This window comes from Bipolaris maydis, assembly GCF_028858645.1.
Source record: "Bipolaris maydis strain C4 unplaced genomic scaffold PSV08scaffold_6, whole genome shotgun sequence".
Lineage (NCBI taxonomy): Eukaryota > Fungi > Ascomycota > Dothideomycetes > Pleosporales > Pleosporaceae > Bipolaris > Bipolaris maydis.
The window spans coordinates 956,416-977,508 of record NW_027093862.1 but is presented as its reverse complement, the minus strand read 5'-3'; the positions used below and the strand labels follow the sequence as shown (position 1 = coordinate 977,508).

Sequence of the window (21,093 nt, the reverse complement as noted above, 5' to 3'; positions counted from 1 at the left end):
TAACATCACCGGCCCGAGTGAGATATCGCCCAGTGCCAAAGTTCATTTTCTTTTATCTGAAAGTTGAGTAGCTCCTCAGGGATTGGTATTGGTTTACGCCCTACTATATACTCATTCCTCTTGGGTGTACGTGTCAGTGTCGCACAGCATTCGCGTAACATCATACTGATAGGTCAAACACGGCTATGACGAGATGTTCAACTTTAGTACTATATATTTAAAGTGTTTTGATTGCTCTCGCTTCTTTGATTGCTAGCTACCTGTGACCATCGCAACTGACCCATCTGCTTTGACTGGTGATCGCTCGTTGTTGATTGCTCTTTCCGGTCTCTTTCGAAGAGATGCCCTTTTTGTTCCCCTTTGCTTACACCTAGTTGTTTGCGTGTGGATTTAAAAAGGGACATCGCAATGTTCATTATGTGATCTTGTGCTGGCCAAAAGAAATGCCCAACTTCTTAATGCGGGTTGAAAGAAGAGTAGATGCCCTGAGATAAAAGCACATCAAATTTCCTCGTTGAGGAAAAGTCCTTCGGATGTAATTTTAACATGCCGCGAGAGCTACAAGGAACTCATGCAGGTTCATGCAGTCAACAACTTTTTGAGATCTACGACTGGTTGTTCTTTTTCTCGGATAGCTTCCCCAAGATTATGCGGAACAAACCACCGAGTTGAAACGCTGACTGAACTGCTTTTTCGCGGCGCATTAGCACCACTAATGGGCACAAGCTTAGCCTTACCATGCTGGCTGACCTTGAATCAACATGATTACAAAATGTTCAGCCAGAACATGTTCTTGGTTGGACGCATAATGACCTAATGAACCATCGCTCAACACTGTCCGACTCGGCATCTTGACACGATGCATCCTCCGTGACACGAGCGCGTGCATCACCACCTACATGTGGACTAGTGCAGCCCTAGCCTTACAAACAATGCTCGAACCCGATGTTAAGTCTTGAATGTGTGGGTTGATCAGTCAAGTTCGTTGGACCAAATAAGAAGGCTCCGTTGCCATGCCTGCCTATTTAGTCCTTCTCATCACCTGTCTCACTTCTTTGCCATGGCATTCTTCTGACCATAGTCTTTACTTTATCTCTTGTAGTACACTGCGCCATAACACGTCGCTTGATGTTGACGAAATTACTGATGCATTAGGAATCGACAGATCCCAAATTCACAGCGCCTCTCAAATAACAAAGCGACCAGATATCTAGTCGAGGATAGGAACTCGGAGGGTGAGAGCAATAGTGGGGAATAGCACGCCATCTTGAAGCGTGCTGTGAGTTACTGGTCGTAGTACGCTAAAGGGTCCGGCGACTCGGAATACGCAATGAAAGAGAAAGAAGAACCCTTGGCACAATGCGAGGAGTTGAAGAAAGAGCAAGGCGCGTTTAGTGTACACAGCGCAAATGCACCAACATGTGGACCTCACTCATCCATCACAACCTTCGGTAGAACGAGTATGGTTGACGATTCATCGCCCGAACTGAAAACGCCTGTGTCTGAGGATTTTATCGCCGTCGAGTTTCCAGGTGCTACCACGACGTACAAGGTTACACTCGCCATCACTGGAATGACATGCAGCTCCTGTGTGTCTGCCATCACGCACGCCGTTGAAGCACACGCGTGGGTCCAATCAGTCAACATTAACCTCCTTACAAACAGCGGAGTGGTTGTCTTCGCTGGAAAATCAAAGTGTGACGAGCTTGTGGAGACGATTGAAGACTGTGGCTTCGATGTCGAAGTAGAGAAGTTGGAGGAAGTTCAAGATACGGCGTCAGAGCCAAAACCATCGAAACAAAAAACGGAGCTTTGGCGTGCGACTTATTTACTCGGTGGTCTAACTTGTTCGTCATGTGTCGGCAACGTGACTCAGGCACTGGAACCGCATGCCTGGATCAAGTCGATCGACGTCAATCTAGTTTCAAACAGTGCAACCATCGTTTTTACCGGAAAGGAACATCTCTCAGAGATCGAAGAAATCATTGAAGATGTTGGGTATACGGCCACACTTGACCACGTTATCCTGGACGATACACCAGCAATCCAAGCAATTGAACGAACAATTGCGGTACGTATCGATGGTATGTTCTGCGAACATTGCCCGTCGAATATCATACAAGGACTCCAGGAAGCCTTTGCAGATAAGCAAACGTTCGTACTCGAAGACCCCCCTATATCCCTCGAAAACCCAATCCTACACATTCGATATGTACCGGCCCCCCCTACCTTCACAATACGGCACATCATCTCCACTATTTCCAACCTACACCCAGTCTTCACCCCCTCAATATTTCACCCGCCCACGATCGAGGAACGTGCACGCCAAATGCACGCACAAGAACGCAAACGAACCCTCCTCCGGCTCACACTCTGCGTCATCATCGCCATCCCCACATTCATTTTGGGAATCGTCTTCATGAGCCTAATCAGCGCCGAGAACCCCATCCGCAAGTACCTCATGCAGCCCATGTGGGCAGGCAATGTCACGAGACTAAGCTGGGCCCTCTTCATTCTCGCAACACCCGTCTATTTCTTCGCAGCGGACACCTTCCACCGGCGCGCAATCAAGGAAATAAAAGCTTTGTGGCGACCGGGAAGCCGAACACCGATTCTGCATCGCTTTACAAGATTCGGAAGCATGAATATGCTCATCTCGCTTGGCACTACAATTGCGTATCTTGCATCCATTGCAGAACTCGCGCTGGCAGCTACGGAAATGTCGCACGGCTCAATGCACGATTCGTATTTCGATGCCGTCGTCTTTCTGACCATGTTTTTGCTTATTGGGCGCTTCTTGGAAGCATATAGCAAGGCGAAGACGGGGGATGCGGTTACGTCGCTGGGGAAACTGCGTCCCAGTGAAGCCATCCTTGTGGACTCTGAACAAGGAGACGACAAAATCCCTACCGATCTGCTTGAAATTGGGGACGTAGTTCGAGTCCACCATGGTGCGTCGCCGCCGTTTGACGGCGAGATTGTAGAGGGAAGTTCGAGTTTTGATGAGTCGAGTTTGACGGGGGAGTCCCGCCCGGTGAAGAAAGTAGAGGGTGATACGGTGTACTCGGGTACGATGAACAAGGGGTCTCCTGTTCAGACTAAGATTACGAGTATTGAAGGGATGTCGATGCTGGATCAGATCATCAATGCTGTGCGCGAGGGTCAGTCTCGACGTGCACCCGTTGAGAGGGCGGCGGACGTTATCACTTCACATTTTGTACCGTTTGTCATTTCTGTTGCAATCACGACTTGGCTGGTTTGGCTGATTCTCGGTAAGACGGGAGCTATTCCAAATGACTGGAAGAATGAGGGTGCTGGCGGATGGGAACTCTGGTCTCTTCGATTCGCCATCGCCGTCTTCGTTATCGCCTGTCCCTGCGGTATCGGCCTCGCAGCTCCAACTGCGCTCTTCGTCGGGGGTGGCCTAGCTGCAAAGCACGGTATACTCGTCCGAGGCGGAGGTGAGGCGTTTCAGGAAGCCAGTTCACTTGACTGTATCGTTTTCGACAAGACAGGTACCCTTACTCAAGGCGGTGATCCAGCAGTGACGAACCATCAGCTCTCTGGAGATCAGAACAGCTCATTGGTACTGGGTCTTGTCAAGGCTCTTGAGCAAAACAGCAACCATCCCATTGCTCGTGCACTCGTCTCTTTTTGCAACAGAGAAGACCACATCACGCCGACAGTAGTCGACATCGACGAAGTACCAGGAAAAGGCCTAAAAGGCACTTTCCGAGTCGACGGACAAGACATCACCGCCATCGTAGGCAACGAAGCCTTCATGACCGACCACTCCGTCCCCATCCCCCCCTCCACCGCCACCCTCCTCTCAACCTGGCAATCCCGCGGCGACTCCATCGCCCTCGCAGCCCTCTTCATGCCCCCATGCACCCTCCTCCCCTCCCACTCCTCCAGCGAAAGCCTCTCCACCGCACTCACCGAAACCCTCCCAGCTCCAACCTGGCACCTCGCCTGCGCCTTCTCCATCGCCGACGCCCTCCGCCCCGAAGCCCACAGCGTCATCGCCGCCCTACACGCCCGCGGCATATCCACCTGGATGCTCTCCGGCGACAACCCCACCACCGCCAACGCCGTTGGCGCCCAAATCGGCATCCCGTCCTCCAACATCATCGCCGGCGTGCTACCAGAGCAGAAAGCACAGAAAATAAAATACCTCCAGCAGACGCTGTGTAAACCGCCCAAACGCTCTTCTTGTCTCCCCTTTTCTTTCTTCGCCGCCTTCAAGGCCAGAACGGGAAGTAGGAGCAGCAATAGGACACAGAAACGCGCAACAATAGCCATGGTGGGCGACGGCATCAACGATGCGCCTGCCCTCTCCACCGCCGATTTATCCATCGCAATCGGATCGGGCTCGGATATTGCATTGAGCTCTTCGTCCTTTATCCTGATCAACAGTCGGCTTACTACCATCTTGACGCTGTTGGATCTCTCGCGGGTGGTGTTTCGACGCGTTTATTTTAATTTCGGCTGGGCGCTTGTGTACAATATGGTGGCTATGCCGATTGCGGCCGGAGTGCTGTATCCGATTACTACCACTGGAGGAGGGGGTGGGAAGGGGGAAGTGATGGAGATGCATGCTGGGATGGCGATGGGGCATACGGGGGAGAAGCATGTTAAGCTTGATCCGGTGTGGGCTGCTTTGGCTATGGCGCTGAGCAGTGTTAGTGTGGTTTGTAGTTCGTTGTTGTTGAGGAGTCGGTTGCCGGGTGTGGGGTTTAGAGTGCGGCGTGAGGGTAGTGGTGGTGTTGAGACAGGTTGATAAGTCAGTACATGGTTCAAAGTCGTGGGTTGTGCTCAATCAAGTTATTTTTAGGAACGTAGACTTGCAAATTACCCGCGTGCTGTTGGATGATAGATGTATCTGGGATGGGGATGCCTTGGGGAAGTTCTAGTAAATGGTAGTAGGGTATTATTGAATTATAATATCGAGTGATACAGCACAAAGATTACACCATCAGTTTGTTCCCCAACCACTGATACAGTGGCTAGAAAGAAAGAGGGGCTGACCATATACGCCACTTCGTCAGCAAATATAAGCCCTCATCGCCACCCTGAAGCAATTTCTCCCTTGATTTTTCCCCTCTAATTTTCAAACACCCTTGACCTCATTGTCTACTCCTCTGACCACCGAAGAGGGCTAGCGACAACAGCCTTGGCTCTATTCGTCACAGTCGCAGTTCCCAGATTCTTCTTGCGAAGCTCACCATTATCCCGCAGAGCACCGCCACTGCGCTTCTTGTTGGAGATTTGGATCTGCTGCATGAGTTCAGGAGTGATCATGGCGGGCTTGCGTGACTTGCGGCTCTTTTGAGGTTTAGAAGCTGTAGGGGTGTCGGTACTGCTGGGGGCAACGGATGCCTGGGAATCATTCTTGGATGCGACGTTCTGGGGAACACTGGAGAGGGTTTGGCGGGTAGACTCTGATGCAATGACTGGGTTGGAATTTGGGGGCACAGCTGAAAATGTGTTGCTGCGTAGAGCGCGCATTCTGAACTCATCCACATTGAATCGGGTGGGCACTGTGTTGCCCTCGGTGCTGCTGCTTTGAGGTGTGCTGGGCATAGAAGGCAGGTCGCTGGCTTTGCTTTTCAAGGAGTCTGTGTCGGTTTGTCGGTTCTTGGTGGCGTGCTTGAGGACGTGGAGCAACCGCCAGATAGAAGAATTGCCCTTAGGACTTCTAGAGTCCATGGCGGTAGTTTCGCCCTTGTTACCCATAGCGATGCTAGCTGTGGTGTTGTTTGCAGGCTGTTATGGGAATTAGTAATGGTACAATGAGCATTGGACACCCGGCCATGTTTTGTCACCTACTGGAATCCGATTCCTTGCTTTTGTTTGCCTGAAGGGATCTGTTGCTTTGAGAATGAGAGAGCTGTGGGACGTAGTTTTGAGTATATAAAGGATAGATATGGAGGAGAAAGTGGGAAAATGACCCAAGAAACATCACACAAAAATCTTCCAGACTGCTGTAAGCGCGACGTTCATACCGCAGAAAGAAGCTGTGAAGTCAACGGAAACGTAACTATCATATGAATGCGCGTGACTAAGCGGCTATCATGATAGGGCCTGCATTTTGTTGGTGCCAGAGGATCATGCGGATTGCAGATATTCCGGTCCTACAAGACCAATTTGCTAGCAGTCCTTGAGGATGTGGGAATGGCGTATGACAAAAAAGCAATAGAGCCACAAGACATTCCATGGTCCTCACGGAGGAGTTGTTGCAGCACACATGATTGGTCGGTGGAGTGGGTGCAAGGCGGAGCGGAGATCGCTACCGTAGCTATCGTCCAGTCATGTTGATCTTGAATGTGCAAGTGGGATACAGGAACGGACAGTCTTGAGCACAGTGTGATTCAAAAATGGCGAAAAAGTGGTATTTCCCGAATGATTCCTGTAGCGCCAGCCCAATGCATACATGTCTTTTACACCAATATACAGGCAGATGATTGTTTTACTTGCGTGCGTCCATGGCCTGCTGAAGGGCTTGGGTGGTAGGCTGAGCGGATCTGTCCAGCGGCTTGTCTGGCACAATGACATCCTCGAACTCGTCCTGAGAGATGGCATTGATGGTGTACGTGTCTTGCAAAAAGATGAGTCAGCACTCCAATCAGAGAGGCAAGGAGAGGATGCGCACATATGCCAATGACAAGCGAGCAGATTGCGAAGCCGGTGATGGTGTTCTTGATCAGGTAGGGCGCGCGGGCTCGCAGCAGGGCGGGCGAGGCGCGCATGCGGTCATCGTAGTAGGTTGAGCGGAATGGCTTGCTGTTGGGGTCAATGTTAGCATGCGCGGCAGAAACAATACGAATATAGCACGCAGACTTACTATCCCATGGCGGCGGTGTTGTGAGGCTCCCAGGCGGATTCTGCGGGGAAAGAAATGGTGGTGAGATGATGCATAGGGCTAGGCGGGCGTCTTGGCGGGCAGGGCGCACATCATCGCAGTCGCAGCGTCAACCCTGCGCCACTCACCTCGCGCCCGTAGCTGTAGTCAACACCATCATCACCCCCGTCCCCGTCCCCATCCACATCCACATCCCCGTCCCCCCTTTCATTCTCTACGCTCTCTACAGCCTCTTTGTAATTGCTAGCATTGTGGGGAATGGGACGCCTTTTGGCCGTACACGTCAGGTCTTTGTCGCGCTCTTAGTTTGACTGTTGCGTCGCGCGCGTAAGCAAGCCTTACGCCTCCTACAACTCCAACTCGTACTCTTCACTACAAGGCGCGCCGCCAGTGTGCTGCCACCACCATCACCATGACTTCGCAAACGATACAACAGATGGAGTCGGCCCGGTCGCTCGCGTTAGGCGACGGTAGATACTATCCTACCATTATACCGGGCGTGCTCCCTATCATCGGTTACAGTGAAGACCAGAGCATCGAGATACAGCGCTGGGGTGCCGAGTTTTTGGCAGAGGCCTTTGCGTCGCCAGCATGGCCCCAGGAGGCCAAGCAGAGCAGCGCGCCCTCGGTGCTAGCTACCCTCAAGGCCTACCTGGAGAATGTCGATGACAAGAGCGTCATCAAGAGTGCCATCCAGGCGGCCGCGAGCGTGTATCCGCTCGTATACAAGCATACGTAAGTAAACCCCCCATCCTTCGCATCAGATAGAGCCCCTCGCATGTCAAACATGCCCTGCGCATTCTTGAGGTCCCTTTATGCTCGCATGCTCCTTGACTGTCTTCATGCGAACACGCTCTTATTCTTGCATGTGCCCAGTGTCTCCGACCCCAGCGATTCGCAAAATTGGGGCCTCATGTTTGGCATCAAAGCAAACATTTTGCGACGAATGGACTCGGCCGCCCCCGGCGTGCGTATATGCTGCGTCAAGTTCCTCCAACAAGTCGTCCTGGTACAGACACCAGGCGTGGCAGACCCTAGGGTAGATACTCCTCCACCTCCCCGACGTAGAAACACAAAATCTCATGTCTCGCAGCGCGCCGATCACAACGACATTTCCCTCTCTATTGTGCCCCGCGATCACCCGCTTATACCGTATGCAAGCCTCGAGGCTGAAGGACATGGACTACTGGACAGGCTATTGGATATCATACATGGGGATCACAGGTTAGATAGACAGTCACAGACTGCCGATATGCATCTAACACAGACCAGTGACGGACTGCTCGTGACTGCCACATTGAACAGCTTGGGCATGCTGATCCATCGCCGACCAAATTCTGCAAATAAAATCTTGAACAGTGTTTTCAACTTCAACCCCCTGAAGCTTGCCAATTCGCCAATGACGCCTAAGAACAAGGTCATTATCAAGTCGATTGAGCGTACAACAAGGGCGTTGCTCGTCAACATTATGAAGAGGTATGTCAGCCTCAGGGTGTCATGCCATCTCAAGTACTTACCATTACAGGAACCCCGAGAACCCAATCAATGGACGTATACAACAGTTCCTGGAACGCATGCATCGTGCCCGTGTAGAATTCTTTGAGGAATCTAATCGTAAACGACCAGCACCCGCTGAGCCGACCGATGGCCTCGATCACGCCAAGAGACAGCGACTTGTGGCTGAGCCTCCCAGTCGTACACCCTCTGTTCAGCCTCTGCCGCCTGGCCCAATCAGCTGGCGGCAATTGTATACGCTCAACTCTGAGGGCAGTACTGCAAACTTTGATGTGCAAAATTTCAAAGATCCTGAGCAGTTGGTCAGGATTGTGGTGCCAGTCCTGCAGTCGGTCAACCCGCAAAAGCTTGAGCAAGCAATCAATGTATGTGGTGGTCTTTGTTTGAACATATACTAGATCAATGTGTAGCATACTAACATATATCTAGGCCGTCCGCGCTCGGTATCAAACACTGCGCCAAAACGCTGCAAGTCAACCGGTTCAACCACCAAGCGCTCCCGCCGCAGAAGACGAAGAGGAATATGAACCCGACTTTGAACCCGAAGATGCTGAGCAAATCATGAACAAGCTTGACGGTATCCCTTCGAATCCCTTCCCAACTCAACAAGGCCCATCCACTGCTCTAGCACCCTTCAAGCTGCCCGAAGCACCTCCATTATCCGAACAGGATGTCCAGAAGTACGGTGACATGACCGTACATCGCGCCTTCGGCATGCTGAGCAGTGTAGATGAGACGCAAAAGAGCAAGGCCACAAAAGGTGGTTTTAACCGTCTAGCAGCAACAGACTACAGCCGCGACGCCTGGGTCACCATCCTAACCCGCCTCGCCACGCGCGCAAGCGCCGGTCTCGACGATCCCACCGATGTCATCAAAGATGAGTACGCCGTCAAAAGCACCACCCGCAGCAGCAGCGCCCCCAAAATCAGCGACTCCATCCGTGACTCCCTCTACCAATACATCCTCTACGACTGGAAACGCCGCATCGACGTCGCAATCTCCTGGCTCAACGAAGAATGGTACAACGACATGATCCTCGCTCAATCGGCCGAGTCCCCCTTACCAAACGGCACGGTAAATGGCATTTCGCCCTCGAAACCCCCAAGAGGAAACTACCACCGCTGCGCCCTCCGCCTCGTCGACGGTATCCTCCCATACATTGAGCACACGGATAAAATCCTCCTGCGTTTCCTCTCCGAAATCCCTTCAATAGACTACACGCTCCTTGTTCGCCTGAAAAAGATGGCAGAGGACCCCGAGCGCATCGATCTCGCTTGCAACGCTCTGCACTACCTGTACATGTTTCGTCCCCCAGTCCGCAAAATCGTCGTTGATGTCCTCGCCGAGATGTGGGCGGAGAACGAGAGGGCCAAGCCGAGTGCACGCAAGTTGCTGCTTAGATGGAGGCCCGAGGTTCTGGGTAACGAGATGGCAGGAAACACAACGCAATTGGTGGTTAAGAGTGAAGGCAGTATGGAGACTGGTGCTGGTAAAGGGGTGGAAGTTGGGGCTGCGTCGTGAAAAAAAAAATGTTTGCATTTTACTAACTTATCTTTTTTTTTCCCAAACCCCATTCTTGATTGGAAGGGGGGTTTTGTTGACTGCTATGTACCTCCTTCTTCCCTCTCTGCTCTTTTTTTTCCCCTACGGTGTTCTTGATTCACCAGTTGTATACCTATCCCCCCCCCCCGTCACACAAATATCCCAGATTACAAACCGTCTTGCTATCGAGGAAAGGAGGACAAGGGGCCAGACGAAGTAACCCAAGAGGGGTTTTTTCTTCTTCTTTTCCAAGGTTGGAACAAAATGGGCGACATGCGTTTCTTCGTAGATGATGCAAGGCTTTTTAACATGTACAACAAATATGATTGCAAGGCAAGGCAGATTCAGATTTAGATCAAATGAAGTTAAAACGCCATCTTCTTCTTTTTTTTCCGCCCCCAATTTCTTCTCATCTTTGATTCACATTGTTCTACTACGAAATAATGAAAATCTTCATTGGGTGCACTTGTGCTTTCTCATCATACATCTCTTACTCTCTCTGTCACACATACATCTACCTACTCAATCTTCATCTTCTCAAACTGCGCAATGCTCGCCTCCCAATTCTTCGCCTCTAGCTCCGCAGCTTTGAGCTTCTCCCTCTCCTGTTCCTTGACCACATCACTGACCTTCTGCTCCCAGTCGTTATCCATAATCTTCTTCTGGCGTGTAATTGTCTCGTTGGCTTTTGTAAGGCGGTCTTGGGCCTTTGTGATCTCCTTGTCGAGCTCAATGCGGCCCTTGACGTCGAGGTACGCAGTCGCTGATGTGCCGATTGTGTACACGGCGCAGCCAGAGGGCGCGGCCTCAGAGGGTGACAGGATCTTGATCTCGGATACAGTCTTGCCCGCCAGAGATCGGATCGAGGGGAGAGATGTGGGGGAAGAGAGAATAGAGTGTGTGCCATCATCGAGGGCTTGGATGTATGTGGACGCACTATCCTTGATGCCGTACTCCGCAGTCATAGAACGAAGGCCCTTTGCACTGTCGACGAGAAGCTCGTATTCGGCATTTGCGGTCTCATCTTCCAACTCTTGAGAGTATTGTGGGAAAGGCGCGATGCAGATGGAAGGTGTCTTGTCGCCTTGCCTTCGGGGCAGTCGCTGCCAGAGCTCCTCCGTGAGGAAGGGCATGAATGGGTGAATCATGTTCAAGCCACCCTCGATGGCAGTGTAAAGCGTCTGCTTGGCACTTTCCTTCTGCTCTTCGCTACCTTCATCGAAGATGGCCTTGCTGTTCTCGATATATGTATCGCAAAGGTAGACGTAGAAGTACTTGTACGCAACCTGGGTGGCAAGACTGAACTCGCGCGCCTCCAGGTGGTCGTTGATCTTCTTGGCCGCGGCGTTGAGATTGTGGAGGATGTAGCGCTCAGGCAGAGACTCCTTTCCGCTCTTTCCGACCTTCTCCTGCGGCGTGAAGGATTCTCCCAAGCGTCCAATGACATACTTGGTGGCTTGGTAGATCTTGTTACAGAATCTCCTGTATCCGTGAATGACATTGACGTCGAACGAGATGTCCTAGGAAGACGTCAGTATTGCATATAATAAGAAACGATAAGACAAACTTACTCCTCCACCAGTGGTGTATCCGACAAGTGCCATACGGAGCGCGTCAGCACCACATTCGGGGATACCCTGAGGGAAGGCGGTCTTCTGGTACTTCTCGGCCTTGGTCAACTCCTTGGGATCCAGGTTACCTGCGCGGAGCTGGTCGTGGAGCTTCTGAAGGGTGATACCATCCATGATATCTACAGGGTCCACAACGTTGCCGAGCGACTTTGACATTTTCCTGCCTTCAGAGTCACGAATCAAAGAATGGCAGTAGACCTCCTTGAAAGGAACTTTTCCAGTCAAGTAGAGGGATAGGAAAATCATCCTAGCGACCCAGAAGAAGAGAATGTCCCAACCGGTCTCAAGGACAGAGGTGGGGAAGAGCTTCTCAAAGTCGGCGGTCTGGTTTGGCCAACCCAGAGTGGAGAATGGCCACAGACCAGAGGAGAACCATGTGTCGAGCACGTCCTCGTCTCGTGACAATGTGAATTTCTTTCCAGGGAACTTCTTCTCAGCCTTTGCTCTTGCCTCTTCCTCTGTACGACCAGTAATCCAGAGCTCGTCTTTGTTGCGGTCACCCTCGGCGCCTTCGATTTGGACGAAATAGGCTGGTATCTGGTGACCCCACCAGAGTTGGCGCGACAAGCACCAGTCCTGGACGTTGTTCATCCAGTGCATGTAGATCTTCTCGGAAGTAGCTGGCCGAATCTTGATGTCACCCTTCTCGACGGCTTCGATGGCAGGCTTGGCTAGGCTTTCCATCTTCATCCACCATTGTGGCTTCATGATGGGCTCAATGACATCGCCAGATCTTGAGCAAATGGGCACCTTCATTGGGTTTGGCTCGGTCTTGACAAACAGACCCTCCTTCTTGAGTGCGTCTACAACGGCGTAACGAACATCGAAGCGCTTCTCGCCCTCGAAACGGCCGGCGTTCTTGTTCATTGTTCCATTGTCGTTCTACATAAATTAGTGCTATTTCAGAGTTTTTCAGGGGATAGACGTACGAGAATATTGATGAATTCAAGGTTGTGCTTCTTTCCAAGGTTGAAATCGTTGGGGTCGTGTGCTGGTGTCAACTTGACGGCTCCAGTACCGAACTCGGGGTCGACATATTCGTCCGCGACAATGGGCATGAGACGGTCGATGAAGGGGTGCTTAGCCTTCTTTCCAACGAGGTGCTTGTAGCGGTCATCCTTGGGGTGGACGGCGATACCGGAATCACCGAGCATAGTTTCAGGACGTGTGGTGGCAATCTCAATGAATTGGTCGGTACCATCAATGGCGTACTACAGAAATTGTTAGTACAGTTTTCGAAATTAGACTATGCTCGGCATACCTTGAAGTGAGTAAGGACACCAAACTCGACCATTCTCTCGTATCCCGGAACAGACAGCTTGGTCGGGCCAGCCAGATCCTTGTTATCGACTTCAAGAGTACTCAAAGCCGTGTTCAAGGCTGTACACCAATTGACCAGTCTGTTACTTCGGTAAATCAGACCGTCTTCGTGGAGGCGAACAAACGTCTCTGTGACTGCTTTTGACAGATTCTCATCCATGGTAAAAGCCTCGCGCGTCCAGTCAAAGGAACCACCCATTCGGCGGAGGGTGTTGGTAAGATGCTGGTGGTACTCTTCCTTCCACTCCATAGTCCTCTCGAGGAATTTTTGGCGACCCAGGTCATATCGGGTCTTGTTCTCCCTTCGCTTCAACATCTTCTCGACAACGGACTGCGTAGCAATACCCGCGTGATCACAACCAGGAAGATACAGCGTAGTGTAGCCTCTCATCCTGTGCCATCTTATCAAGACATCCTGAAGACTTGTTGCGAGCGCATGTCCACAGTGTAGCTTGCCCGTGACGTTGGGTGGTGGGATGGGAATGACGAAATGGCCAGGGGACTTGACATTGCCATCCTCTGCGAACTGGGGCTTGAAGAAGCCTTGAGCATCCCACCAAGCGTCCCATGCAGACTCTACAACCTTGGGGATGTATGCCTTTGTGTATGGACCGTCCAAGCTCTGAAGACGCTTCTTCTCGCCCTTGGGGGTCTGTTCAACGTACTCGGGCAGTTGCTCCTCCTCTTTGCCCTTCTTTTTCTTCTCCTTTGCCGGAGCATCCTTGGCAGCGCCAGCAGCGGCAGCCTTCTTGGCCTTGAACTTTGCGTCCTTTTCGGCCTTTTTCCTCTCCTTCTCCAGCTCCTTGGCAGTCTTCTCCTTCTTCTCTACGCCCTTTTCGTTCTCGCGACCGGGCGCATTTTGGCCAGTGGCTTCGGTTTCAGCGGCGCCGAGAATATCCTTTTTGGCTTCCCCGCTCAGTTCGGGCGGTGGGGCGGTGTTGGGTGCCGTCTTGTCACCCGTGGTGTTGTGGGAGGACGCATTGAGCGCCATGGTTGGGGTCGAGTAGTGGTGGTGCAGAGTGAGCACGCGCCCAGCGTGAGCCGAAGAGTGAGGGTGAAGGGCAGTATAAATTCGCGATGGCAACTGTAGTCTGTGCCAGAAGGAATTGGTATGTGTGAGGGATTGTCTGCAAGCAGCGCGCAGTGTAATGGGCGCGGGGCGGGGCAACATTAACAAAATAGTGACTGGGTGTGAGTCTTCAAAGTCCGGCATGCGTCACCCCCACATTGAGTCCGAGCGTCCGATCTGACCCCGCCTACGCATCCAGGTGAACTCGCAGGGAACGGTTCAGCCGTTGATGAACTACTCACAAAAATGCCCTTGGCCCTAATACAAATGACACTGTCAAGTCGTTCGAAGCAATCACTGGTTGAAGTTCACATCATAATACCATATTCATTGATAACATTCGAGAAAGAGGACTCACTCCGTTGGACATTTGTACAAGCCCACTAACACCTTGGCTATGCATTATTCTGACCGTCAGCCCTAGAGCGTTGGTCGCAAAAATACGCCTGCGCTGGCCCGCTGCCGTTCTCTCATGGCCTATCCAAGAACAGTACCCCCCCGTCTTTTGCCCTGCATATATATCGCTCCGTTGTTCATGCCCCGTGTGCACGCCGGCACGCCAGATAGTCCGCCACGCTCAGAGCGTGACTGCAAGGAGAATGCTCTGATTTGAGTAAAGGGTTGGGCGCCTGTGCTTTTATGCCATTACATAACATTTCATCACGTGAATTGGGTATCTCAATCATGCTGCGGTGCTGTTCTGCTGCGCAGCTTGTCGGACAGGAGCAAAGTAAGGATGCGACATGGCCTCTTGGGCAGTGAGTCGTTCCTAGGGCGCGTGTTAGCGGGGAAGCGCTGTAAGGCGCAGGTGCTGACTGGGCTTACCTGGTGGTCATATCGTAGCAACTTGTCAAGGAAGTCAATGGCATCGTTGCTGACAAAGCGCTGGTTCTCGGCATTGATGAACGAGTGCCAGGGCTTCTTGGGATACCGACTGAGTATGTCGTCGTACTGGGCATCCAGCTCAATGTCGTACTTGTCGAGGTAGTCGAAGAGGTCCTCGGTGCCAAGGACCTTTGCAATCTTGACCAGCTGGTCCGAGTTGCTGTTGCCGTGGAAAAAGGGCTCTCGCCTAAAGATCATCGAGGCAAACATGGCGCCCAGCGACCACATGTCGAGCGAGTAGTCGTACTCCTGGAAGTCGACTAGCAGCTCGGGACCCTTGAAGTAACGCGACGCAACGCGGACGTTGTACTCTGTTCCTGCATGGTAGAACTCGGCCAGACCCCAGTCAATCAGGCGCAACTAGGCTCGGGTTAGCAGTGGAGCGCGTGGGCGAGTTTACAATGCGCACCTTTCGCTTCTCGTGGTCAATCATGACGTTGTGAGGCTTGACATCGCGGTGCATGATGCCCTTGCTGTGGCAGAAGTCGAGGGCCTTGAGCAGCTCGAAGATGTAGAAGCGCACATCAAAGTCCTGGAACTTGGGGTACAGACTGCGGAAGTCGGTGTTGTTGACATATTCGAATATGAGCGAAGGGGTTTTGCTCTATGCGTCGCGTGTTAGCAGCAGCAGCAGCGGTAGCCAGGCGCCAAGGCCAAGTCCGAATGGGCAACTCACCTGGTTGTCGCGCACCACGTCGAGCAGCGAGACAATGTTGGGGCCGCCCGACAGATTTTGCAGAATCTTGATTTCACGCTTGATCTTCTTCTTCTTAACGGGCTTGAGGACCTTGATGACGCATTTCTGGTAGTTGACGACGTTGATGCCCTCAAAGACCTCGGAGTACTTTCCGCGGCCGATCTTGCGGACGACCTCGTAGTTTTCCAGCACGCCCCACGAGATGTTGACCGAGTCGTAGTCCCAGTAGGAGCGGGGCATGTTTGCGTTGACATCGGCATAGACGCGGGCGATGCTCGTGGCGCCGCTCGAGTTGTTGAGCGCCATGGTGGCAGCGAAGGGGTGGTGGGCAGGCGGGGGCGGGGGGTCGCGTGGTGGTGGTGACGGAGGCGGTGGTGTTTGTGCTGGAGTTGGAGTTGGTGGGAGTGGGGGCAGAGGGCGGAGGCTGGCGGCACCACCCGGCGGCGGCAGGCAGAGGACCAGGGCGAGGCCGGCGGCAGCAGCAGCAGCAACAGCAAGCACAGCAAACCCGCCCCGTGTCTCTGTCCAGTACAGCAGCCCAAAGAGGCGGTGACGATGGCCGCCGCACTCGTCCTGTGGCTGGCGCGGCCGGGCGTGTGGCGGCGCTGAGGCTGCCGAGGCTGCTGAGGCTGCCGAGGCCGGCGAGGGCTGCTGGGGGCGGTAGTGTGTGGCTTGTGTGCGCGCGTTAGTCCAGTCCAGTTCAGTTCAGTTCGATGCAGCAGAGCAGAGCAAGGCATTGCATTCCACGGCCAAGCTCCGGCACCACATGCTAACGGGGTTTTTTTCTATGCGAACCGCCCGCCCGCCCGGTGACGATCTTGGTCGACTTACCTATTTTGCTCTTCCGCAGCCTTGCCGCCCTCTCTCCCACGCCCTCTCCCACTCCCACCACTCGTTCTGTGCCCGTCGACGCCATTGCGCAAAATGTTCCACGATCTACACGTGCCCTGGCCTGGCCCAACACCGGGACTGCAGCGGACAATCGCTTTTCTCGACGAATGTGAGCTGCTGCGCAATCCTTGGGCGTCGGAGTGATGCAATGCAGCGAGCGCCGGGCTGATGTAATGCAGTAGGATACGATGTCGTTGCTCTCACGCACACATACACTGGGAGGCTCCCCGCTGATATAGTAGGTCCCCACACTGCTGCTGCTGCTGCTCCGGTTGTGGCTTCCACTTTCCAGTTTCACTTGCGCCTGCGCCTGCGACGCCACGCTGATCAATGCCTTTTCACCACCAGACTTCCCCCGTACCCACCAGCCTGCCTTTCCCCGTCCCTGCCCGGATACGCATCCTGCGTCGCTGTAACATCTTCCTCACTGACTCGGCCTCCAATTTCCGCATCCCCCAGCTGCAGCAGCATTATGACCTGGTTGCTGCCCGGCCCACCGACGAGCGCACCCTGCAACAGGCATGCCAGAGCCTCGACGTGGATATCATCTCGCTCGACCTCGCCACCCGCTTCGAAACACACTTCAAGTTTCCTATGCTCGGCACCGCTATAGCTCGAGGAATCAAGATTGAGATTTGCTATAGCCAAGGCATCCTATCAAATGATCCGGCCGCAAAGCGCAATGTCATAAGCAACGCCGTCCAGCTCATTCGCGTCACCAGAGGCCGCGGTCTGATATTCAGCTCCGAAGCAAACACCGCCCTGGGCATACGCGCACCCAGCGACATCATCAACCTCGCTTCAGTATGGGGACTCGGCACGGAAAAGGCCAAGGACGGCCTCACCAAGGAGCCACGAAGCGTCGTCGAGTTTGCGCGCTTAAAGCGACAGAGCTTCAAGGGCATAGTTGATATCGTCCATGGCGGCGAGAAGCCAGCACATGAGACAAAAGATAAGTCCGCGCAAAAGGGAAAAGCAAACAAGAACCAAAACGGCAAGCGCCCAGGCGACACGTTGGACTCCACCCCCACGCACGAGACAAAAGCCGAAAAGCCCATTTCCAAACGCCAACAAGCAAAGAACAAAAAGGCAAAAGTTCAGGAAGCAGGCCAGGAGCAACAACAGCAGCCCGCATAATCAACAAAAGTGCTTATTTCAAGAGAAGAAGAAAAAAAATGATACCCAATTAGACGCGCGAAACAGCAAGCAATGATCTTCTTGTACTACTATATTTCATCTTTTTTCATAAATTAAACCCAACCCTGTCACAGCAAAGCAGGCGCACTCAATGCCCTACTAAACCAATTATATATATATATACCATAAGAACCAGAACCCACACATACACTTGGGGACAAATATAACAACCCTCCCCCTCCAAAAAAATCAGACCAAACAAATACTAACAATAACCTCTCGTACTAACTTGACTAACCTACTGACTTTTCACCACCACGCCCTCGGCGCCACTGTCGGCTTCGCCAGTCTCCTTCCCAAATTCACAGTAACACGACTCTGCAAGTCAACAGTATTGATGTTAAACGGCAGTCCGCCAGCTGGCGTTTCCGCACCGCCAATAGGTGTAGGCACGGGCGGTGCATTGGCTGCGATTTGGCTTTGAGCCGAGATGCTAGTCGCTGCTGCTGCAGATGAGGAAGAAGAAGACGACGACGACGACGACGACGACGACGAGGTAGTTGCCGCGGGTGTAGCTGCAGAACTTGAGCTAGCTGCCTCGGCAGCGGAGGTTGAAGTTGCGGCGGAGGAGGAAGTTGTCGACATTGGGGATGAGGATGCGGAGGAGGAGGCAGAACTGGAGCTGGAGCCGGAACCTGAACTTGCACCTGCTTTACTGCTTCCTGCCTCGACGGTGATGGGGCTGGCGACCATTGTCTGCATCGTGCTCGAAGAGCCCAGTTGGAACGCTGGGGCCGGTGGCGGTGCCATGGAGAAGGAGCCCGCAGGACACAGGCAAGAGCAATTGCAGCCTCCGTTTTCCGCTGCTCGCGTCGCAGCGGCTGCAGCTGCCTCGCCACCGCCTGCTATAACAGTGACTGCAGGTCCGACTGACGTTCCGTTTGAGGAACCACCACTCGAACCCATACCAGAGGCCATGGAGGTTGATCCACTGACAGCCTCAGCAGCAGCAGTCGGTGATGTTCCGTTGCCTGCGATAACAGTGACTGGGCCAGCTGCACCACCTGAAGCGGCATCAGCTGTAGCCGAAGCACCACTCTTGGAGGGCATGGACGATCCAGCACCCCCGCCACTCATCATGCCTGCTGGCTCAGACGAGTTTCCTGACCCTGCAACAACTGTAACTGCGGCCGCCGGCGGTGCAGCACTGCTGCCAGACGCCTTGCTCATCACAGCATTGCTTTCCCCGGAGCCACCCTCAGATGCCATGGTCATCGAGGCGCCGCTGGAGCTGGCGGTGACATTACCTTGGGCGATGACTGCAATAGGACTACCTACTGCTGTTGTCGTGGTTGCAGCAGCAAGGCCACCCGGTGTCAGGGTTGCAGTGTTGATTGATGCCATGCTAGTGGACATGGAACTGGAAACCGCTTCTGCGGCAGCTGGCGAGCCACCCTCGGCAATTAATGTTACAGCTGCAGCGGTTCCGTTGCTGGCCATTGAGCCGGGCGAGGCCATTTCTGCGCCAGCCATCTACCGTTATTGTTAGTAATCAATCACTAGACACTGCAAGTGCATTGTAGTGGCATACCATTGTACTGGTGCTTTTAGCGGATAACGCTGCTGGAGTGACTGGCCCTTCTGTGCTTGCACTGCTTTTCATTCCTCCCATTTTCGATGGTGAGTTGGTCCAGGGGATAGGCGTCACTGCTGGCAGAGATGACTTTCCTGGGGGTGTCACGGTTATGACGGGCTTTGAGGAGGGAGATCCCCCTGACGACATTGCTGAGGACATGGCAGGAGATGCCTCTGAAGCTGCTTTCGCAGGTGCTTCAGGGGATGTCATTCGTGACATCTCAGATGATGATGGAGATGCTGCAGGTGATGCTACTGAAGACGCATTTAGAGCCGCTGCTGGCGACGCTTCTAGAGCCGCTGCAGGTGATGCTGCTGGAGACATTTCAGGGGCTGCTGCTGGCGATGCCTCCATTGCTGCTGCGGGTGCCATAGCCTGAGGCGCTGAACCCATTTCCGGGGGTGTCGCTGGAGATGCCTTAGGAGACGCCATCGGCGACGCCTCGAGAGCTGCTGCTGGGGATGCCATTGGGACCGCTCCTGGTGCGGCTTGACCGGCTGCGGGCGCCATGGGTTGGGGTGCCATAGCCTGAGGCGCTGAACCCATCTCCGGGGGTGTCGCTGGAGATGCTTTAGGAGACGCCATCGGCGACGCCTCGAGAGCTGCTGCTGGGGATGCCATCGGAGCTGCCATTGGCGATGCCATTGGGGCCGCTCCTGGTGCGGCCTGGCTGGCTGCGGGCGCCATGGGTTGGGGTGCCATAGCCTGAGGTGCCTGACCCTGAGGTGCCTGAGCCTGAGGTGCCTGGCCCGATGGTGGTGGCCGGGGGGCCTGTTGCGGTGCTTGGCCTTGCGGTGGCTGTTGACCCTGTGGTGATTGCTGACTCTGTGGTAATGGTGTTGGTTGACTTTGTCCGCCAAGTGCGATTGAATTCGCAATGGCTCCACCGACATCAGGAACATTAGCATCGGTCGAATCACCTCCTGGCTCCAGTTGACTTTCAAGAGCAGCTCCTACGTCGTTCGAGATGATGTCACTTCCTTGACCTGGAGAGTTGATTGGGGCAGTTCCTGGAGTTGTTCCTTGAGGGGTTCCCTGAGTTCCTTGAGTGCTTCCCTGAGAAGCTCCCTGTGCAAGACCTTGGGCAGCTCCTGGCGTAGTTCCCTGAGCAGGACTCTGACTCTGTGCCTGCACCCCAGTATCATTCGCCGATCCACTCTGCGTCTGTCCACCCTGCCCACTGCCAGTGTTGCCAATGCTATTCGTACTTCCAGCAGCAATCTGATTGGCAATATCTCCACCAACGTCGTTTGTGGTAATGTCTCCGTTACCGACACTCTGACTTGGTGCAATGCTATTCAATAAAGCATCTGCATCCAGACCGCTCTGTGCAGACCTGGCAACGATGTGTGTGCTGTCAAAAGGATTTGCCTGTTCAATAGCAGGGACATCGCGTTTGTCGAAAACATTGTTTCCCGACCGATCAACTCCAGAGACCAGGTCATCGATACGTTTTCCAGCAATATTCGTCTGTATGTGAGTATTGTGGATATCAAGTTTTGCGTAAGCAAGAGACTTTGATATACTTAGCATCAGTAGACTGTGGGATTAATGGGTTGTACATACTGCGCTGATTAGCAGCAAGGCCGAAGCCAGGGACGATGTTGTCGTCTTCATAATGGTAATTTAGTATACGCGCGATGCCGTTATAAAAAAGCAAAAATCCAGATAAGGCGTAAAAACAAGTGCAATCATTAATTAAAACATCAACAGTCCTGCTGGAAAGAAAAGAGAATCGAAAAAGGCAAATGTCACAGACATGCAGAAGAAACCTTGTTTTCCTGCTCCAAGGAGACCTGCACAGCAGATTTCAAAGGAAGTCGTAGTCGGAAAGAAAACGAGGTGGAAGAACAAAAGGGGGGGAACGTCGCGCGAAGAGAAGCGAGAAGAGGAGCAAAACGGTGGAGC

At 53.2% G+C, this 21,093-nt stretch overlaps 8 protein-coding genes across 8 annotated transcripts; 3 read left to right on the top strand and 5 right to left on the bottom strand.

Annotated features, from left to right (window-relative positions):
- Positions 1-1,573: 1,573 nt before the first annotated feature.
- PSV08DRAFT_389577 (E1-E2 ATPase-domain-containing protein) lies at positions 1,574-4,815 on the top strand (the record flags this gene model as incomplete). The annotated part of the gene is made up of 3 exons (XM_014225982.2): positions 1,574-4,188; positions 4,261-4,582; positions 4,631-4,815. The coding sequence occupies 3 exons, from the start codon at positions 1,574-1,576 to the stop codon at positions 4,778-4,780; spliced, it is 3,087 nt and encodes a 1,028-aa protein (XP_014081457.1). The 3' UTR covers positions 4,781-4,815.
- A 318-nt stretch (positions 4,816-5,133) lies between these two features.
- On the bottom strand, positions 5,134-5,736 carry PSV08DRAFT_350991 (uncharacterized protein; the record flags this gene model as incomplete). The annotated part of the gene is made up of 1 exon (XM_014225981.1): positions 5,134-5,736. One exon carries the CDS (start codon positions 5,734-5,736, stop codon positions 5,134-5,136), a length of 603 nt encoding a protein of 200 aa, XP_014081456.1.
- A 645-nt stretch (positions 5,737-6,381) lies between these two features.
- Positions 6,382-6,875, bottom strand: PSV08DRAFT_361801 (uncharacterized protein). Its single transcript, XM_014225980.2, has 3 exons — positions 6,845-6,875; positions 6,653-6,783; positions 6,382-6,597 (listed from the first exon to the last, which is right to left on the bottom strand). The coding sequence occupies exons 1-3, from the start codon at positions 6,850-6,852 to the stop codon at positions 6,470-6,472; spliced, it is 267 nt and encodes an 88-aa protein (XP_014081455.1). The 5' UTR covers positions 6,853-6,875; the 3' UTR covers positions 6,382-6,469.
- Positions 6,876-7,271: 396 nt separating this feature from the next.
- On the top strand, positions 7,272-10,323 carry PSV08DRAFT_222240 (uncharacterized protein; the record flags this gene model as incomplete). Its single annotated transcript, XM_014225979.2, has 6 exons — positions 7,272-7,597; positions 7,739-7,901; positions 7,956-8,086; positions 8,135-8,338; positions 8,388-8,742; positions 8,807-10,323. 6 exons carry the CDS (start codon positions 7,275-7,277, stop codon positions 9,896-9,898), a joined length of 2,268 nt encoding a protein of 755 aa, XP_014081454.1. The 3' UTR covers positions 9,899-10,323.
- Positions 10,324-10,437: 114 nt separating this feature from the next.
- PSV08DRAFT_178118 (tRNA synthetases class I-domain-containing protein) lies at positions 10,438-13,861 on the bottom strand (the record flags this gene model as incomplete). Its single annotated transcript, XM_014225978.1, has 4 exons — positions 10,438-11,439; positions 11,491-12,432; positions 12,480-12,761; positions 12,812-13,861. The coding sequence occupies 4 exons, from the start codon at positions 13,859-13,861 to the stop codon at positions 10,438-10,440; spliced, it is 3,276 nt and encodes a 1,091-aa protein (XP_014081453.1).
- Positions 13,862-14,249: 388 nt separating this feature from the next.
- PSV08DRAFT_293762 (kinase-like domain-containing protein) lies at positions 14,250-15,836 on the bottom strand. The gene is made up of 4 exons (XM_014225977.2): positions 15,501-15,836; positions 15,234-15,428; positions 14,765-15,184; positions 14,250-14,708 (listed from the first exon to the last, which is right to left on the bottom strand). Exons 1-4 carry the CDS (start codon positions 15,825-15,827, stop codon positions 14,622-14,624), a joined length of 1,029 nt encoding a protein of 342 aa, XP_014081452.1. The 5' UTR covers positions 15,828-15,836; the 3' UTR covers positions 14,250-14,621.
- Positions 15,837-16,256: 420 nt separating this feature from the next.
- PSV08DRAFT_222234 (RNase P subunit p30-domain-containing protein) lies at positions 16,257-17,831 on the top strand. The gene is made up of 3 exons (XM_014225976.1): positions 16,257-16,521; positions 16,592-16,650; positions 16,761-17,831. Exons 1-3 carry the CDS (start codon positions 16,446-16,448, stop codon positions 17,547-17,549), a joined length of 924 nt encoding a protein of 307 aa, XP_014081451.1. The 5' UTR covers positions 16,257-16,445; the 3' UTR covers positions 17,550-17,831.
- Positions 17,832-17,858: 27 nt separating this feature from the next.
- On the bottom strand, positions 17,859-20,802 carry PSV08DRAFT_401459 (uncharacterized protein; the record flags this gene model as incomplete). The annotated part of the gene is made up of 3 exons (XM_066093619.1): positions 17,859-19,082; positions 19,141-20,655; positions 20,752-20,802. The coding sequence occupies 3 exons, from the start codon at positions 20,800-20,802 to the stop codon at positions 17,859-17,861; spliced, it is 2,790 nt and encodes a 929-aa protein (XP_065949212.1).
- Between the last annotated feature and the right edge of the window lie 291 nt (positions 20,803-21,093).

Coding starts and splice junctions, on each gene's coding strand:
- PSV08DRAFT_361801 (XM_014225980.2), bottom strand. Junction 6,598..6,652: donor CTCGCTTGTCATTGGCATAT/GTGCGCATCCTC, acceptor TCTTTTTGCAAG/ACACGTACACCATCAATGCC.
- PSV08DRAFT_293762 (XM_014225977.2), bottom strand. CDS start 15,827: ATGGCGCTCAACAACTCGAGCGGCGCCACGAGCATCGCCCGCGTCTAT. Junction 15,429..15,500: donor ACGTGGTGCGCGACAACCAG/GTGAGTTGCCCA, acceptor CGCGACGCATAG/AGCAAAACCCCTTCGCTCAT. Junction 15,185..15,233: donor TTGACCACGAGAAGCGAAAG/GTGCGCATTGTA, acceptor ACCCGAGCCTAG/TTGCGCCTGATTGACTGGGG.
- PSV08DRAFT_222234 (XM_014225976.1), top strand. CDS start 16,446: ATGTTCCACGATCTACACGTGCCCTGGCCTGGCCCAACACCGGGACTG. Junction 16,522..16,591: donor AATCGCTTTTCTCGACGAAT/GTGAGCTGCTGC, acceptor GATGTAATGCAG/TAGGATACGATGTCGTTGCT. Junction 16,651..16,760: donor GGAGGCTCCCCGCTGATATA/GTAGGTCCCCAC, acceptor TTTCACCACCAG/ACTTCCCCCGTACCCACCAG.